General features: G+C 36.7%; 1 protein-coding gene across 5 annotated transcripts in view; it reads right to left on the bottom strand.

Annotated features, from left to right (window-relative positions):
• SORCS2 (sortilin related VPS10 domain containing receptor 2) overlaps positions 1-20885 on the bottom strand; it is a 564009-nt gene that overhangs the window by 30277 nt on the left and 512847 nt on the right. For all 5 annotated transcript variants that reach the window (XM_042807690.1, XM_042807689.1, XM_042807691.1 and 2 more), the window contains exons 15-22: positions 14860-14980; positions 13384-13517; positions 12752-12880; positions 11180-11351; positions 7571-7757; positions 3529-3662; positions 2063-2186; positions 151-263 (exon numbers count right to left, since the gene is read on the bottom strand). In XM_042807690.1, the coding sequence (XP_042663624.1) occupies positions 151-263; positions 2063-2186; positions 3529-3662; positions 7571-7757; positions 11180-11351; positions 12752-12880; positions 13384-13517; positions 14860-14980 (1114 nt within the window). The remainder of the gene's footprint in view (positions 1-150; positions 264-2062; positions 2187-3528; positions 3663-7570; positions 7758-11179; positions 11352-12751; positions 12881-13383; positions 13518-14859; positions 14981-20885) is intronic.

Genomic DNA, 20885 nt, shown 5'->3' with positions numbered 1-20885 from the left:
CACTAGGCTCAAACTGATTTGAAATGTGGCCCATGAGGTTCACTTTATTATTTTGCTCTACCTCCTTTTTCCTAAATGAGAAGGCATTAACCTAACCTTCAAGCTTTACAACTGGTGAGGGAACATTTTATGAGCAATCTGAAAGAGCACCTTTGCAAGAAGTCGTGTTACTACCCGCCCTATGTCTTCCCTCCACTCAGGTATGTCAGGGTTGTACACGTCCAGGTGCTTAGTAAACTTCAGAGGAAGAACATGAAAATGATCTAGAAAAAAAAAAAAAAAAAGAAAAAAGAAACATTTTTGAACAAGTAAAAAATCATATTGAAAAACAGTTTTGTAGCTATAAAAGCTGAAAATATATATTTGGTGTTATTTGCTGTGCAGTGCTGCAGTATCTAGGAACCCCACTGCTCTGTGTTGTGTACTCTTGCATGGGGCAAGAGTACACTCCTGTCAGACAGTCTATTTCTTTCTGTATTTTCATCAGCACAATCAAATTTTTGCTTAAGGATAAAACAGTAGGAAGGAAAAAATTAACAAAGCAGATTTACATACATGCTCTGGAGTCATAACCTTCCCAATATTTTTTTCCTTAGGACTATATGCTACACTGAAGTGGTTGGTTTGTTTTATTTGTAATGGGAATGCGCCAATGGATTTTATTCTCATTGAAACATAAACACATGGGGTTTGCCCATTACATATTCCTGTTTTTCATGTAAAATGAATACTTTACATACTCCATAAACTAGCTACGAAAATAAGAACAGAAATTATTTGATGAAGGCTAACTACTGCCCTCTTTGAAAAAAATAAAAACAAGGTACACTCACAATATTTCTCTGGATATTGTGGAAAATATCTGAAATATTGGAAACGGGCCATTCCTCAGTAAACTGTCTCTACAATCTTCCTTTTCTCCATAAAGGCTCCTTGGAAGAACACTTGGGGAACTTAATGCAAAGCAGAGAAAGAGATCCTCTGGAATGCATGAGTCAAACCTGGTTTCCCCAACACCTCCAAGAGAATTGTATTTCAATGTGTTTTACTTTTCCAAAGGTTTCTGTATTTCCCTCATGGCCAGTACTTTCTTGCTCTTGGTATCAGGATTGGCCAGCACTAAGAGCAGGAGTGTTGGAAAGCAAAAGTCATTGATCTAGTCACATTTAAGAGGGTTATACTTCTAAAGATATCTAAAAAAGTGGATGTAATTACAAGTGGTAGCATAAACATTAAATCTATTTATCTTAGGAAAGGAGAAGGTTCATAAAAACTCCATTTAACATGTGTGGGTTTTATCATTATTTTAAGTAAATAAGTATACTAAAAGCAAAAATAACAGAATCTTCTTCAGACAACAGAGATGTATTGTGTATTTCATGACATCCGAAGGCTCTTAGCTCTGCATTAAAAAGAAGCTTTTCCACTTATCTCAATTCCCACACATGACAGCATAAATACAAATGTAAATAATTTGTGGGCCCTACATTTTTCACAGGATATTATGCCTTGTCATCACATTATAAGACACAACAAAACACACCAGGGCACAATGTGAAACAAGAGCTGAATGGTTATTAAATAATTACAGCGGAGCTATACTCAATCCAAACTCTCAAATAAACATCAACGGAAGAATGATATATTGTGATAAAAGGCAATTATTTCACATTGATTTTAATGCTGAGAGCATATATACAACTAAATTTTCTTTTTCTTTTTTTTTTTTCTTCCAGATGTATTTAAACTATTTAGAAATTCTAAGAAACTTTCTAGTCATAGATCAAAATACTACTTAAACACTATTGCTACATATAGCATTTGGGAACCACAGTAACATTTAAAATAAGCAAAGGCAACAGAACATTTCAGACTAAACCTTTCCATACAACTACACTGTTCAACTTCACGGAGTTACCTAGTGACAGTTCACCCCTCTTGTTTTAAGAATTAAATGTGGCATTAGATATAATTTTACAACAGGTTCACTCTTGTCAAGGCTGCTTTAAGAGGTATAAGAAACAAGTACATATGAAAGAAAAAAATAAGAGCAATGTCTCACCAAAAACATGGACAACTTTTGAGTCCTGAAGCATGGAACTCCCACAGGAAGCTTGCACTGTAACTCTGACGTCACCTGTCTCAGTAAATTTTGTCACCAGAAAACTCTCCAATGTAAGGAGTGGCTTTTTTTTAAAAAAAAAAAAAAGTTGAAAATAGAATTTCAGCAAGAACCATGAGAATAGTGTCTGAAGACATTGTAATTAAAAATATTAGCAAAAATTCACATCAGTTACTCAATTAAGAAACATTTTATTAAATTGTTCAAGTATAATTTTCAATACAGGATGTTTCTTTCCCTAAATGGATCCTTTATAAGCAGAATAGCTGACAGATGTGACAAATATTTCTTTTTGAATAATTGTTAGAATACTGTGTTTTCATTCAGACCCTGTTGAAATAAATAGATTTTGAGGCAGGCTCGACAATCTCGACAAGATCATATGTAGGGACTCATCTGCCTCAAAAAATGTAGGGTATGTCAGGGTCAACAGGATTAATTCTGTCAATTTAGAGTATGAGTCATGGAAGTAAACTAGTCCACCGTACAGCTCTGCGGTGGAGCTGAGATACTTTGTGCCTTGACCACACCCATATGAATTACAAAACGCTTCAGAACAGTACATCAACCTGCAGTACCTCGTCTAGCAATGCCAAGGTCAATAATAATGAGCAGATACAGACTGGGATTATGGTAGACAGCACATTTACAAGAAGAAAGTTCATTGCACTTATCTGAAGCATTCCTCTGTCACTCTTGGTCTGCCTCATAAAGAAAATATTTTATTCATCTGTTATTGAAAGAATTACCTTGAACGAAATTAACTCAGCTAGACAAGAAATACTGCCAATAGAAATACTTGGATATTTATTGCTCTAGGTTATGTTTATCTAGAATTTCTATCCCCAAATTAACATCACTAGATTGTTTCAGTGCTCTCATTGTTTTGATATCTTTCTAGATATCCCAGTTATTTTTGATATATCAGTTTTAGACCTACAGAAAATATTTATCTATACAGTGAATATATATATTTCTGTACAGCACTTAAATTTACAGCATTCACATTATCAACATGGAAGTACATAAATCCAAGTTTCACCTTTCACCAATGCCATGATCCCAAATGCACCCCCTCTACAAGTTTTTTTTCACACATAATGAAATAGAATAAATTGTTGTTTCCCCACCCCAAAGAAAATAGTTTAGCAATTCAAACCAATTCTATATAAGAAATTTCCATTTCCACATAAGTAGCAATAAAGGGAAATTAATATCTTAAATGTATGTGATAAAACAGGGGAAGTTAAATACCACTTGTCACCAGACATAACTGGATATCTGGCATGAAAGATAGTCTAAAAGAAGTCATGCAACATGGTAGCATTTCCATTAAAGTCAAAGGTGTCCCTCTACTTTTATTGGAAAGAGATTGAAAATAATCTCAGTGAAAACCATTCATCTACCTGAAAATTGTTTCCTATCCACCAGTAGAAGACAGTCAAATTAGGGTTCTTAGGCAGTATGATGGCTGTCAGGTTCACCTCCTGGTTTCTCCCAATGACTGGAACCACTTCTAAATTTAAAGCCTGCAGTGGAGCTGAACAAAGTTCCCAAAATACCATTGAACAATAATCCATCGATTCATTAATGCCACTTTCCCCAAAAGCCTCTCACCTGCACATCATAACATTCTGAATTGATTTTTCCCTCCCTCCTGCTTTTACATCTGTGTTGAAAGCTACAGGCATCATTGGAAGGACCTAATTTCAACAACAACAACAACCAACCAACCAACCAAAACGATCAACCAAACAAAAAACTCAAGCAAAATCCTAGAGCAATGAGACGGATCAACAAAATGCACCTCTGATGCACTTTTTTTTTGGTCCACGTCCAAGTCTAGAAGACATAAGCAAATATCCTTGTTAAAATATGGAAAAGGCAATCAGCTCTTTTTTTTTTTTTTTTTTTTTTTTTTAAGTAATAAAAGTTCAAATTAGTAGAAATCTAACAAATCTCAAACTGCTAAGTGAAAAGCAGAAAACTGAAAAATAATGTTGCTGACTACTCATTTTCATTATAAAATATTAGCTCTTAGGCTCACACCACACATAAAATCTCATTAATGCATGTTTTAAAATAGATGTGGACATCAGGGGAGCATTTCTTTGCAAATCAAAATAGATAATCTCTGTACTCCAAAATGTGCCTTAGAGTAAGTTTATTCCTTTCTGAACTTTTGCCTACGAAGACTGTAAACATTATTATTTGTATAGAGTAAATGCATCACTACAATGATTTTATCTGCTTCTTAATGTTGCATTTTGCTTCATATTACAACAACTTTATTAAAAGAAAATCTTTCCCTTGCAGGTTTCTGAGTGTATCTTTCTCAGAATGTCTGGAGGTAAAAGCTTTATAATAGTATAATGTGATAACTAGAATTTCTTAGCTTCAGCTGCACCATCTATCCAGAATACCAAACCACTGTATGGTCCAACATGCATTTGTCACACAGAATGAATACTAACCCATCTATTTTTGTTCCATTCTAATTATCTTTTAACTCATTCAGAGGTCTTTCATCTCAGTTCAAACTTAAAGGTAATTAACACCAGTCCAATGTCTTTCTCCTACTCTCTTTCATTAACTGAATCATTGCCTGTTCACTTCTAAATCACTTTCACTAAACTGAACTCTGAGAGCAAGCTGTCTGAGCTGTGCACACCCTCCTTTTCCGCCTCACTTTAACCAGTCTGTGGGCTGCTTCATCCAAAACACTTTCATTCCGTGTTTTCTCCGATGACTCTTTAACCACCTACATGAATTCAAGACATGTTGGATTTTGAACAAATGGTTTCTTCACTAGCTTCTTTGCTGAAACAGAGTTAAAACGCTATCCTTTTGCTGGTGTCTTGAGGAAAATTCAGAAATTGTAGGAATTCCACTATATTTGTTTCTCCTATAAATAGATTTTCCTTTTGATGACAGAAATTAAAGAAGTCTGGAGGGACCTGCATCACTGTTTTTATCTTGCCATAAATTTTAATTTTCCCAGAGGAAACTGATCATATTAAGGTATGAGTTTTCTCCTGAAGAAGGTTACTTTCCTTTTCCAAAGTTTTAGAGAAGTTTTTTGGTACTGGAATGGTAACTGTTATTTCAAGTTTGCCATTCCTATAGATTAAAGAGCTAAAAATAATTACTGTGAGTCCTTCTGCTTGTCTCAGTCACACAATTTCATAATGCATTTTAAGAAGCTTCATAGCACCCGTCAGTGTGTACAACAAGGAATGAAGTTGACTTAAACAATTTCTGTTTAACAAAGCTATAATTTCAGTAGTTTCCAAAGCTCCCTGATTATTCACTCACTATAGAGATTATGGTTTCATGATAAAGGAAATGTTTAACTAATTCTTCAGTTCTTTTTATTCTGAGTTACCTATTCACATTTATACTATGAGACTTGCTCTAATTTCTCTTACAGTTCACTGACAAGTTGTAGATTGTGTGATCTGGATCAGAAAGTGTAATCTGGATGACAAGGTCAAATTCATATAATTGGCCTGCATTACAGGGTGTCCCATAGCAACAGAACTTAGCAGGAATAAAAAATACTCCCTTTACAATTTGCTCCTGAAAAACTTCTCTGGGAATACACCAAATGGAGATAGATTGAAAACAGTCTCTATGGATGTTTCTGCTTTCATGGTATTCCACAGTGAAAAATGTCCCTGAACGTTACTAGTGTTTCTCTTTAATGTAGAAATAGAAGTTTAGTTAGTGCCAGCTAATTTCCTCAAACCTTACAATTCACTTAAAAAAAAATTAAACAGAGTAAATCACATAGAAAACATTTATTCAAGCGGGCTGAGTAACATGCTTCCATGAGCCTTCTAGACCACATGCGACATCCACAGACAAGCTCAGGAACAGACCACGTCTGCTTTCAGTGCTCTGCTGCCTCTGCACTTTGGCACCAAAGTCCTCTTAATGCACCAGTCATTTCATTTGTGAAAAATACCTCCAGCTTCTGCAATTTGTAAATCCACTGCATAAAACACAATCACCATCTTTTATTTTTATTGCTTACCCTGATGTAGGCCACACCAGAAGCACATTTTGAGAAAGTGGTTGTTCAGCTTTCCATCAGGGCTTGCTACTGCTTGTCATTCTCTGAACGGTAAGAAATTGTTCTCCCGAGAGAGAAGGATGTTACACAGAGATTTTGCTCTTTGTTGCCTGTACAGATCTACTGTTCCTGGGCTTAATCTACTTCTCAGTAACTATGAGCTTCTAAAAGTAACATGGAAGTCCTATCTAATTTATCTGAGCTCCCTGGAGTTGTCAAATGGCTTAAAAAACAAAAACACAACATAGAAGGAGATAATGAAACTGGGGTGGAGAATTCAATTCTGATCCTTTCCATATGATTTTAATAGGAGATTGGCCATTAGCATTAATGGTTTGGACTCTATCTGCTAATCAAAGCAGAACTGGAAACTCTGGACTCAAGGACGCTGACTAGTAAAATACATAAATATAAGCAGTCACTAGACAGGCTGACATAAAGCACGTGGATCTGTGCATAGCCTTGAATGTAACTCCAGCGATTTCCATTGGTTTGGGATTAGGATGGAAGACACACCACTCTCAGCAGATGGAAACAGACACCTGGAGAATGCAAGATGACTATCTTTTCTTTTGATGTTACTTGTCTGAATTTTTGACACATCTGAAAACAGGCAAAGCAATAGTTGTCTTGAATCTTGAAGGAAGAGGAAAATTCAGTTCCAGTTATGAGTTTCCTTCTTTTCAATTATGAGATGACAGAGGTACATTAAGCTTGCATGATGGTGCATGATATTTCCTGTGACATGCTATTCTTTTCTTTTAAATCTATTTGATGGGTTTTTTTAGGTCTTAATTATGGAGAGGGAGAGAAGTCAAGTAATACTACCTGCCAACATAAAGTTATACCTAAGTGCCACTTTGAAACTTTGTGAGAATTAACTACCTCAAATCTAGATTCTAGTACTTTAATAAGTAGCCTGACTTTTAGAAACCCTGAGATTTTGATTCTTTTTAAAATCATACAAACGCTCATACATATCTCAATACATCTGTTCACTTGCTTCACACAGCAACTAGAAGCTCCTAAAAAGACACAGCTCGACGTGTTAAATTTTAGCTGCTAAGTCTGCCAATGAGGTCTTGAGTCAGGAAGATGGATCAAACCTGAGATTTGAACTGAGGTATGCTTGCTATTTAAAAGCTTAATACACCATCCTTCTTCCAACTCCAAGCAAAACTAACTCTGACCTCCTAATACATTAGATTTACAAGTCTCTGCATTAAAACCAGACATCACTGCAAGACTGTGTGACGTTATTGGAAAAATATGCATTTTTCCTAATCGTGACTAGTACTTTTCTTTACTACTTCATAGCTGTCATGACACTTTTACATAGCAGCAAAAGTGAGAAAACAAGGAAGTTGATTTACAGTTGACTTGGATGAATACCACAGCCTCATCATGCCCAGCCACATTCTCAGCCTTCACGGAGACACGGTAAATCCCAGGATTCTCATAGCGGTGACGGATGGGTTCTCCAGTCATCGTAAGGTTCACATATATTGCCTTAAAGCCATCTCCAAGATCTACCTGGTACTTGGTATTCAATGTATCACCCTAAAAGGAAAATATACCAAAAATATTTTAAATGGACAGAACTGAAATAGACAGAACACATGATTATAACCATTTCCTGAATCACAACAGCATTTGCAGCCCCAGCCAGATATTTTGACTCAATTGCAATAGTTGCAGTAAAACCACTACACCCATGGCAAAGATTTTAGTGAAACAGATGTTGTGTGCATTAACAGAGATAACAACCAAAATTTCCACATTAAGGTGTTACCTTAAGATAAGAAACCCCAGACTACTAGCCAAGTTGTATGACACAGAAACCATCACTCTTGTCTCAACACAGCAGGACATAAACTAACAGAATGAATGGTGCTGGGCAGCCCCAAGTTCTGGAGTGATGCTCATATGATTTCAAACAACTGAATATTGTTATTCTAGTGAATTGCCACTCATCCAGTGAACCTCTACCTTATGCAATTATAAAGTAAAATTAGTTGATTTAGACCTTCTTCACAGCACCTTCTAACCATACCCTCTGAGTGTCAGCCATATGGCCTTCAAGATCCAAGCTGGGATCTTCGCAAACAGTTGTACTGTTTTATATAGAGCTACCAGCAAGTCTAGAACTAACACGCTCTACTGCAAAATTAGATGCATGTTTAATGAAGCAGATTATTGAGCTGAGTTTGGGAAAGGGTTAAAATGTCCAGCCAAATAATTATGTCATGTCAAACATCTCACAGAATTTATAATTCATTGCACTTCTGCTAAGTGTTCTTTTAAATGACACTGTCTTCCCAAACTCAGGCCTACAATACTGCAAGACTGATACTACTGTCAGAGGATAAACATATGCCCATCACTCATATTGTCACAGTGTGGCTGCCCAGGAGAGAAGTCACGCCTGTGCTATGTGGATTGGCAATGGGGATGGAGTCAAAGAAAAATTAATTTTAGCCATGAGCATCAATACTTTCTCAATACTACTGGGAGCACTGCCTTAGTGAGTTGGCCTGCTTCTTTTGTCTTCAGCAATATGACACTGTTCTCTTGACATGGTACATGGCCATAACAGTCATGCCATTAAAATAGGTTTCAGGGCCAGGCTTGGTAGAAAATCCTCTGTATTGTAAAAACAGAGTGTTGGTATAAAAATCTTCATTACCTCTAAGAAAGAAACATATACATCCATATGCTAATCAGGTGACCTGAATGGCCATCAGAGCAGAGAAAGATTGACACTCATCAAAGTATTCAAAAATCACTTCCCCATAAGCCACTCGCTGAAATAGGTTTATATCAAAATCTAATCCCAAAAGGCAGCACTAATGTAAAATCAAAAGAGGCAACAAAGGAAAACGTACTATTATTTCCTCTTTTTATTATTCTGCAGTTTGGTTGATTTTCTTCCATGTTTTATCAGATGAAAGAGCATTACTTATAATGTAAAAGATTACCCATAATAAGGAACCTGTGGGGTTATCAAATACATAAACACCATATTTCAACACACATAAAGGACCTTGAAAGCTTCTTCACTGTGAATATTTTTTTTCCAAATAACATCTTTCTTTTGACAACAGATGGGTAGAATTTAGCAGAGGAGATAATACGTTATTAAAATTTAAAGCAAAAGAGATGTCTTTTTGCCAGCAGTGTGCCAGTAAGTGGAATCTCTTTAGATGACATTAGCTTGCAAACAGTTCTTGTTCGCTCTTCCTTATGCTAACAAATATACATGCATGTTTTTTTCCAGGTGAGACAGAAAACAGTGTTGAACGCCAGTAGATGCAAGCTTCTCTTAATGTTTTATTCTAACAACTTCCCTAGTGTAAAGATAAGAGTGTTGTCTTCAAAACACCAAGGTACTTGTTTCCCTGACCAGGAAAGACAGAGGCCAGTGGACAGATAACAGAAGAGTCACATAAGAAAAATGCAGGTAAGTACGAAAGGAATTGGGGCTTCTACTTCCATGTAAAATAGATGACTGTCATGACATTATTTATTCATACATTCAGCCAACAGAATTTGGGAAAAAAATAATGATAATTATAAACTATTATTATTTCTATATGTCACTTGCAAACTGCCCAAACATATCTGAAGCCTGCTTTCCTTACTCCTTGATGTCTGGCATTCCTGCACCTAATAACATGCATTCACATAAACTAGGAAATTATTTTTGTTCAGCACAGAAAGTGGTATGTTTTGGTTTACCCTATCAGAGCTATTTCTTAAACTCAGTAATTGTTATGAATTTTCATTAGACTTTGTTGTATACATTAAACCCTAAGCAACAGTCAGGACATTTGAGTATAAACATTATTTTTAGCCATAGGGGGCAGCAAAACGCTACATTTCTTCTAAATCTGCATTCCGCTTCGATGTCCTGAGCAAAGATTTCATCAGAAAACACAGCACGGGATTCCCTTCAAGATCCCTCACTTATGAAGATTTTTGAATAGTTTTAAATGTTCTATGTATTGCCACAGAGATTCCTGAAAGCTTCAGTAGGAAAGAAAAGTCAAACTGCCAATAAAAATCATTGGAGTCCAAACTGCAACCGAATGCTCTATTTTTACAATAAACATTTCTAAACAAATTATGAAAAGAGAAGGCAGCATAACTTGACACACAAACTGTTGGGGCACTGCAAGCATTGGGGTGCAGATCCTGCGAAGTGTTAAGCAGCCCTGTGTTCTGCATGTAGCCTTCTTGATTCCATTACAGAAATAAATCCCAAGCACCTGATTTATATTGCACAGGTTTGCCAAAATCTGTGAACTTCTTCAAGTTCTTGTAAATCAGTGGGGTTAACCAGGAAGTACAATACTCTGGTAACCTGAGCACAGCAGTTATAGCCTAATGCTAAAAACCAAGCATTAGGAAACATACCCATGGCAAACAAATAATCCAAAAGTTACTCACTGCTGTTGGTCAGGGCCTCAGGGCACTATCTCTCTCAATAAGCAGAAAAAAACCCCATACCTTTGGCAATACAACTAATATATAATAAATGTTCTTATGCTGTGCTATTTGCTTATTTTTGCAAAGCTTTGCCTCATTCCTTTCTGAAAGGCAGACTCTCAAAAACACTTAAACCAGAATATTAAATGTTCTCTGCATTTCTGTTCTTCTCTGACACAGCAGTTGAAATTTTCAGTCCAAGGAGACTTTCATAATTTAGTTCCTTTGATGTTCCAAGAAGTCACTGACTTTAAGGAATAATGACTGGCTATGCTGCTGAGGAGACAAATCCCATTCTGTGGGGAACAACTTGGTGGTTCACTGAATTTACGGGATTGTTTGATTCATTTGAAAACAGAAGTTTCAATATTTAGAGAGTCATTCATCTTCATCTCAAGCACAAATTAATCTTCAGTCAGCAGCAAAGCAAGTAAGAGCAAAATGAACCCTAAAAACAGAGAGGAAGCTTTCCTAAAGCAAATGTTCATTACTACCTGCTCTTGTCTGATGATGAAGGTGATGTCTTCCCCAGGCTTAACAGTCAGGCTTTCTTCTCTGATGCTGATATGAAGTCCTTTGGGAGCAATCAGTGGACACATATGCTGTGCTAAGTTCTGCTGCAGGTCTACGCCACCTTCACACACATTAGAAACAACTTTTCTGTACCTGCAAAACCAGTAAGCAGTGAGTATAGTGAATCAGAGGCAAGCAGGAGAATGCCATCAGAGGCAGTGAATGTGTGATGGTAGCTAATGAATATTCCTTGGGTTCACAGACAAGATTTCAGATGATCAAAACCAACTCACAATGCAAGTACTCTGATGAAGGACATTGCCTTTACTAAGTAAAACCTGCTGAAGAAATGATGTGGAGCATGATGTGGATTTCACTTGTATGCATTGCAAGAGTCTGCCTTTTCAAATTTAGAAACATACCTGACCATCCCTCCAGGAACTAGATAGTGTATTGTCCTCTCTGCCATACCCTTTGCTAGCATTCAACAGTCTTCAGTCCTCTAGAGGTCTTAGTTCAAACCCCAAAGAACAGGAAGAAATTAGACTAAGCAGCTTCTGCATTAACCCAGAATGGATTGCTTAACTGCTGCTCTCAAATCTACACATCTCTTAAAATATTTAAAGCATTTACTTAACATAACAGTATAAAAGAGTGAAAAGCCTAACACTTTTAAAGACCACATAATTAAATACTTGGATGTGTACAGTAATTATTTACAGATCAGTTTCACTCAGGTATGTTATTTTTAAACATCCTTTAAAAATCGGTGTCAGATTTCACTCTTTTGGATTCCTATTCTGTATATCACAGCTGTCAGCCACAGCCCAAAAGGCATCATTTTCCTTGGTAAGGCAAATATACACAGAGACTGTGATTCTATTGCCAGATTTGACATTTCATCATTTGGTTCTCATCTCCACAGCCAACAGAGATGATGTTATGATAAGCCAGAATAGATGCCAGCTGCAAGTTATTCTCAGCACAGACGTCAGACTATATTGTAATGTATATTCTATGCAGTATTGTTTACAATTACTAGTGCTTTCCTTTGATTCTGTGTCCCATATGGTCAGGAAAATAATCTATTCTCCACAGAACTCCTTATCCGTGCTGGAAGTGAGAGACTGGGAAGTTCTGTGAGATGTTACTGTCTCCTCAGAATAATTCATTGGAATCAAACTGAAAATGATTCTGAACCCAAGCAATGGACTAAAAGAAAAGGCTCTGAATGGACGTTCCTATCAGAAGTGTAAAAATGGCTATGAAATGTTACAAAATAATTATTAAAAAAATACTGAGAACAAGACAGATCTCCCTATTCTCAAATGGATTAGTTTTTGAACTGCTGTGAACACATAAAATTGCATTTCTCTTTCATTAGTCTGTAGGAAGCTTCTGCACATGTTCTAAGTTAGAGTCAGAACTTTGACATTTCCCAGTTTTTATTTTGCCTTATTTACAGTTCCTTCAAACCACTTTTGTAGCATTTGGTCAGAATGTTCTCCTGTTTGGAAGCCTCTGCAAGCCAGTTGGACGCAAAATCATCTTACCCAGTGCTGCCGGTGTATGCCTGCCCCAGCACGCAGTCCTCAGGAGGCGCTTCTGGGTTAAACCAAAAGTCAGCAAAGCATTTGCTAGACTCTGACTTCAGAGGTGCAGAGCGCTCAAACCCATAATCACTGAAAAACATCAACATCAAGTGTGTTACTATACCCACTTCATTCAGCAGTCTAATTTGGGGTAGATGAGACTACATTTTAAGAATAAAAAGAATTTTTTTTTAGTATTATTCTACCAGCTGAAGATACAAGCTGATGAAACCAGTTTTGTGCTAAGTCTAATTTCAACAGGAGTTGAGTACTCTTGGGGGAAAAACTGTTTGTAATTACTTTGTCAGTTCTGCAAATTAACTCTCTTGATAGCTTAGGTTTTTAAAAGGTTTTCTTTGCCACTGAAACTAACACATTTCTTTTTTTTTTTTTTTTTCCTGTTTGTTTGGGTTTTTTTTTGTTTATTTGTTTGTTTTGTTTTGTTTTTTTCTTCATAGGTAAATAGAAAGGGTTGCCTATTTGTTTATACACAGCTCTGTGGGGAGAGGAGCAAAAGGAGGAAAATAAACCCATCTGAAACTCTAAGTAACTATTTACTATGAATAAATCTAAAGTTTCACAGACATACTCACCATAAGAAATCAGAGTTCACACATTCACAAACTTTGGATGTGAGAGCTGATGTGAAACTCCTCCCTTTAATGCACCATGATGAAATCTTCCTCTTTCGAAAGCTCCTCTGCTGGCCCATGATGCAACGATCCCCCTGAACATCAAAGCACTGGATTTATTGCACAGCATAACCTACATCACACAGATGTGACCTTATATTGTCCTGAGAAAGGCTGGTCTTGCTGCCAAGACTGTAACCTTCTATCAACTCTCTCATATTCAAATGTATAGGTATAGAAAGTTCTCATATCCACTGCTATCCACTAACGGGCCATTACAGAGTTGCAGTATATGCTATATTTCAGGGCACAAATCCAAAGATGTACATGAAAATTCAACCTCAATTTAACCCATGTTTCATGTTTACACAATCTAGGCACAACCCTAAAACTGGCCATTTAAAAATTCAGTGTGGATGTAGATTGGATGAAGTTCTACGTGAAATACCATGTCTCATGTCGGCAGTCAACATGAAGCACCAACCATGTGGACACAGGTAGGATGAAGACTATATGAATACACTCCATTGGTAATTGGGCAGCTGCAAGTACTTTCAAAGTCATGTTAGTAGTTTCTAATTTCTGAAAGACATTTCAATGCCAATATCCCAAGGTACTGTTACTCTTTAGGCTCAGATCTGCATAATATTATTTGTAAATACACAGCATTCCCAAACAATAAGTGTAAAATTAGGCATGAGAACTAGTAAATGAGAGCCGTAGAGCTTCAGTAACACAGAGTAATAGGAAAAAAACCCCACAAATAACTCTGCAGAGAGTGAGAGAACAAATGTACTGGAAGAAGCAAAACATAATAATCAGAATGATTATGAATAAATATGACATATTCCCTTTAATGTAAAAAACTGCCTCACATTGGTCTCTTTAATCAATACATTGTATAGAGTATGTAGCTTCCCAAAATTGGATTTGGCCAGAGCAGCCAGATTAACACAGCCTTAATGCATTAGTGCAGAAATGGGATTGTCTAAAACAACTGGACTCCATTACATGATTGGTCCACTGAGATCCTAAATTACTTCTGGAATGGGCTTTACTTATGGCAATTTATATATGAGTACTGTATGTGGTCAGGAAGTTGGCAGAACACATGACTGCATGTTGAAATTGTTTCAATCAATATTACACACTTTAGTTTATGGTATATGCTTCATAATCCAGCAGGACCACCTATTATTACAGCATACCACCAGATGTACTTCCGCCTTTCCCAAGACACAAATCACACAACCAAATGGAACACAGAATCCTCTCCCATTTTAAACTATTGTAAAATCAGCAAATACCAACATAAGGAGATCAAAGCTGGGGATGTAGCATCCAAATTCAATTTGAAAGCATCTTCCTAGCACACAGTTTTACATTAATTTGAAAGCTACAGAAAAGTTGTGTCAGTTAACATAAGACTGTGAATACCTGTAGATTTGTGAGCTCCCAAGACTCATAGTCATCATCCGTGCACTCCCTGGGGAAGGATGGTCTGAAGTCCACCTTCACCAGTTCCCAGTCTGAACGGTAACTAATATGCCCAAAGACTCTGAACAAAAGGATCAAAAGTAAAATCTTATTGCAAAGAAATACTATACATTGTAGATTCAAATTTTCAGTTCTATCTTTTCCTTTCCACAGTCATGGTTCCCTACTATAAGTTCCCTAGATATTTTTATTTTTATTACTCTTCATATACAGCGTTTCTAGTTAGAAAACATTTGCCAGCTGTCTAGGAAACTTAACAATGAAGAAATGTAGTTCATAGATTAGAGATTTTTTTTTTCCCCAGAAAACTATCCTGAAATTTAATTGGAAATATGCTACCTTTTCGAAACCTAACATTTTTGTCATTACCTTGTTATATGAAACATACAGAGCTCTCAGTTTTTGACAGGGAGCTCAGATCAGGGAGCAGAAGCCAGGATCACTGGATTCAATTTCCAGCTCTGTCACTCATTCCTTATATTTATAATGCAACTTCCTTAGTTCTTTTTGTTGGTTTGTTTGTTTTTGGTTTTCTTTTTTTTTTTTTTTTAACTTCTACAGATTTCAGATGGCAATTTGCTATTGTTTAAACTCACAGCAGTATCATGAAACTGTATTAATTTCTAAGGAATACACTGCATCTACACATTGTGCTGAAGAGCTGTGTCTCCTCTTCACTTCAGATGGTCCAATGTATGACAAAAAACAGCCACAAACTGTAATTTCCCTTTTTTTTTTTTTTTTTCTTTTTTCTTACAAAGCAGCCAACATTTTCAGACAGAATACTTATTTCCAAAACGAAATGGGTAAATATGACATCCAGCAACAAATCAGAAAGGATAAAGACTATTTGGGCAAAAGTCAAATATATTTGTGGTTTGTAACAGGCTTATGTGGCTTACTTGCCAAAGAATTTAAGGTTGATTCGAAAGCCAACAATTTCTGTGCAGTTCATACTGCACAGAGTTCATTTTCCAAGCTTTAATAGCATTCTCCAAACTAATTCATTCCTTTTGTTTTGCCTTCAGTTTTGCCCAAATCCAGACGCAGCAGGAATGCTACAGTTTTGCTAAAAGCATTTTGCTGTGCACAGTCATTTCTCTTGTCCTGAATACCAGGTTCAAAGTGGAACTAGGGTAGACCAGAAGTGAGGAAATGGTGGATTCTCTGCAACACAGAGGCATCATCATCGCACTAAGCATCTTCCCTGGTAGATGGATGTCGAGCTCTAGAGTTTGCCAAAGAGGCTGAAAAATAGCCACAGAGACTAAAGTTGTACAGTGATTTCTTCCTTTCCTTTCTGGTGTCTTTGCTTCTCGGCCATAGCACAGAGATGTAGATATCTATAGATTACTGCCCATACTGCTCACATTATAATGACCAAGCAATCCATGCTCACAAGAAACTTCACCATCAGAAGTATACTTAATTAAACAGAAACATGTGCATTTGGTTTGTATGTCTTTTTTCTTGTAAGGCTATGAGATTAAAGGATTTGGATCATCTCCTTTCTTTCCTTCTAAATGTACCCATGGCTCAGAAGCATAAACAATACACAAAGACTAAAAAATCTGGCTGAGTCCACTGGCTGTATGTGCACATAGGTGTGTGGTCCCATTTCTCATTGAGACCTGCAGGTTTGGTTCCTTTTTCTGGTTCAGCTGAATCCTGAGAGCTGCTGTCACCATATAATCTTATTCACTTGTAGATACACACTCAATAATGTGACTACTTAGGTGGTCTCATGCTTTTTCCACAATGCTTGCTTCAATATGACTGGCTTTTGCTGACAGCCATGAAGTGTCTTTTGCATGCTAAATACCTGTACTTTTTTTCTTTTTAAATATTTTTTTCTCCATACAAGGTACTAACATAAGGCAGACTTCACCATGTGCTTATGCAGCTATCTACCTCAGTGAATGCTTCTTTAGACACCACAAAACTTTACAAAATGGATACATTGCTTTTATTAGCTCATTTATCAACAAATATGTTCAAGTGTAAGGAGCCAAGTCCTGTCAAAGCTTCACTCCTGCCTCAAGAAAAGTATTTGCTATGGAACAAATGAAGTTTTCTTCACTCATGTTAGCTACCTCAGGCATATTAGTCAGGAAAGGAGGAGAAAGGAGATGGTTGTTTCAGTTCAGTGCTGAATGGAATAATGAAATTCTGAAAGTATAAAACAAAATCTCTGAACTATTAATAATCATTTTTGAGAACTCACAGAGGATAAGGGTGATTCCAGATGACTATGGAAAGGGAAACATTTCAGCCATATATATATGTACACACACACTCACAGATATATATGTATATATATTTGTGCATATACAACTATATATATAAACCAGCAAAACAGAGCCCAGTGAGTTATAGAATTAATTTTGATATTCACAAAGATACCAAAAAAAATATTAAGCTATCCAGTTATAAACACCTTAGAGATAATTAAAATGATAACTAACAGCCACCACGGATTTGTCAAAATCAAATCATGTCAAACTAATGTAATTTCCTTCTTTTACAGGGTAACTGGCTTAGTGGACAAAGGAAAGGAGAAAGTGTAGCATATTTTGACATTTGTTAAAACTGTTACACAGTTCTAGCTGACATTATCTCAATGTAAAAAGGAAAACATCAGTGCAGATAAAATCATTGCAATGAAGAATGGGAGTACGTATCCAATGAGATGAATCCATTTTCAAAAAGTAGTTATCAAACAGGAAAATATCTTGAGATATGTATCACAAAGATATGATGGGTCCACAGTCCATATTTTCATGAACACCTATGTGGTCAAATAAAAAACACACAAAATTTTTGCAGATAACACGAAAGGAAGGGAGAGGACACTGACTGGTGGAAGTAATGTTCAGAAATCAACATGATGAAATACTCCAAGACCAACTGCAAAAAGTACACCTAGGGAAGGAAAAAAAACAAAACAAAACAAAACAAAACAAAACAAAACAAAACAAAACAAAACAAAACAAAACAAAAACCAAAACAAAACAAAACAAAAACCAAAACAACCCCCCAGAACAAAGATGCAAAACCAAATTGGAGAATAACTTTCAAATAATGAAGAAAAAGCTTGGGAAATTCTGGGGAATTAAAAGAAGAATGCAATGTTGCTGCAAAAGAAGAAAGACTAATTCTAGGTTGTACTCAGAACTAGCAAACAGAAGACATGGAGGTAATTATTTTGATGAACCTGGCACTGGTGGAGCCTCTGGAAGAATATGGTGCCTAATTTTGGATGTTATATGCATATTTACACACCCACTAAAAATGAACTTGAAGAAGGTCAAGGATGACTCATAAACTGCTTAGAAAATGTAACCAGTGAAGAAAGATTGAAAGAATTGGGGTTTTCTCTGGAAAAAAAGTAAAGCTGAGAAGTAAAACAAAATATCTTCAGACTTTTATTATAGATTGAAGAGTTGTCTTCAAAGAAACATGGAGGAAGGGCAAAAAAGAGGAAAAACAAGAATCAATAAACTTAAAAGACACATCTGCACAAATCTCTAATTCCTTCTCCTCAGGACTGGTGAGGCCACACACTGCTGTTCCAGTTCTGGGGTCCTCAGTAAGAGAGACATGGACAGACTGGAGGGAGTCCAACCAAGGGCCATGAAAGTGAGGAAGGGACTGGAGCATCACCTATGAGGAAAGGCTGAGAGAGCTGGGGCTGTTCAGTCTGGAGAAGAGCAGGCCCAGGGGGATCTTGTCAATGTATAGAAATACCTGGAGGGAGGGTGCAAGGAAGACAGAGCCAGGCTGTTTCAGTGGTGCCCAGTGACAGAACCAGAGGCAGTGGGCACAAACCAAAACATGGGAGGTTTCTTCTGAATATCAGAAAACACGTTTTTACTGTGAGAGTGACCAAGCACTGGCACAAGTTGCCCAGTGATCTTGTGGAGTCTCCATCCTTGGAGATATTCAAAAGCTGTCTGGAAAGAATCCTGGGTGACTGGCTCTTGGTGGCTCTGCTTGAACAGTGTGGTCGGACAAGATGACCTCCAGAGGTCCCTTCCAATCCCAACCGTTTTGTGATTCTGTGATTCTGTAATGGTACTGCTACAAGATATTGAGGTTGTTTATTCTCCCTCACTCAGTGTGAGTCTACTCACTGCCCACAGAATGAGAAATTAGTGAAACATCAGGATTAGAGCTAGAGATTATATTAACTTTTGAGATGTTGCCTAGTCTCACATCTTATAATGTAATAAAAATTATAGAAATTACGCAAATTCTACTAGAGTAATATTGAAGATACATGCAAACTCTATGTGTATACAGCAAAAGCACTGCTTCAACCGTAAGCGTCTCTTCTGTGGATACTTTTATGCCTGTTGGTCCAGCCTCTTGCAAAAAAATACTAATTTCCATTTTGGCTGTTCTTATTCTACAGAGTGAAAGACATGTTCTGACAGAGCACAGGAACCGCACCATGGATTCCACCATTCACTGGCCTTAGTAATATTCCTGAGATCTGAGGAAGTGGCCCAGCACAGCCACAAACCCCATGAAAAATGCAGCCATACAGCTTTGCAATTCCTGGGATAAATTTCCTAGGGAATACAGCACCTTACATGCACCCAGTTTAACAAACTGAAAAAAAGGCTTAATGATTATTAATGCTGTTGCTGAAGTAACACTTGTTGCCCTATTGAGAACAGGGTTTTGCAGACACATCAAAAGAGCCCACTTTAATGTATTGCCAAGTATCACTAGAATAAAAAAGAACTATTTTTCCAAAGTAAGAAAAAAAGGCATGTATTAAGTAGGATTCAATGAATTAGACAAAAGTATGAACTACAATAAAACAATACATAACAGCAATCACATCTAATTGCTCAGGTGCAAAATATGTATGTCCAATAAAATCATATGAATGAAAAAAAATGGGAACAGTGCAGCAAGTGTAACTGATGATTAGAAGTTAAATACCAAGATGATAGCAATTCATAAGCTACTAAAACCTTCCCCTTGATTAATTATATTTCATTAGAAAGCCATCAAGTCAATTTTGTTGGAACTATGAAAGATGATGCTGTGATAAATAATTTTTGAAAGAAATTCCAATTACCTTGGAAATTAATTTACTTTTATTTGCAAGAATTTGGGATCCATAATTTTAACTTCAGTGTTTCAGTTGCCATAACAACTTTGTACATTTGTTCCTAGTTCATTTATGAGCACATCATTTTTTAATTTGATTGCATCATTTGATAGATAGGACAGTTTAATGCAGTTTTTAAGCTAACTCATTTAAACTATTTGCTGGAGGATTGCTGGTTCTTTCTGTTCCTGATAAAGCTCATAATCAGGGGGAGCTAATTTAACAGAAATTATATGCAATGATAATCTTTTCCAGTAAATTCACATTTCTATTTGATAGAAAGGAGCATCTATTCAATCAATGTTCCTATTTCAGACGAGCAGTAATAACTGTGTCTCCTGCTGTCTGTGCCACTTGCAATCCACCTGACTGCAGCTATGATGGTGCTAATGCTGGAGACTCCCAAAGACTCATCAGGTAAACATTCAGCTTCTACGACATCATTCAGGAGAAATGAGCCAGATTTTGACAACACATCACTCATCTCAGATGTCACAGACATAGCTTTTTATAACCACCACACTTGACTTCCTCTTTAGCTGCTGTGTTCTTCAGGATTTTGTTCATAAGCTTTCACTGCGTCAAAACATTATCTGCCAGAGCTACAGCGTCCCACATCATGCATCTCAAGCTATATACATTAAGATATCTTGATTATCTTTTTGCAGTATTATGATGGTTTACCTTTGAGCTGTTAGCCATGCTGCCTAGACAAAGAAAACGGCTTTGAGCAGCCTGATGTCTGGATCCTCAGAGCAGCACAGCTGAACCTGCAACAGTTTTGCTTTATGGATGAATATCTGAAAATGCTCAAAGATGTCACTGGCAGGAGTGATCCTGC

This window comes from Tyto alba, unplaced genomic scaffold, assembly GCF_018691265.1.
Source record: "Tyto alba isolate M040663 unplaced genomic scaffold, T.alba_DEE_v4.0 Super-Scaffold_6, whole genome shotgun sequence".
In the NCBI taxonomy this organism is placed as follows: domain Eukaryota; kingdom Metazoa; phylum Chordata; class Aves; order Strigiformes; family Tytonidae; genus Tyto; species Tyto alba.
This window is presented reverse-complemented; position numbering and strand designations above follow the sequence as displayed.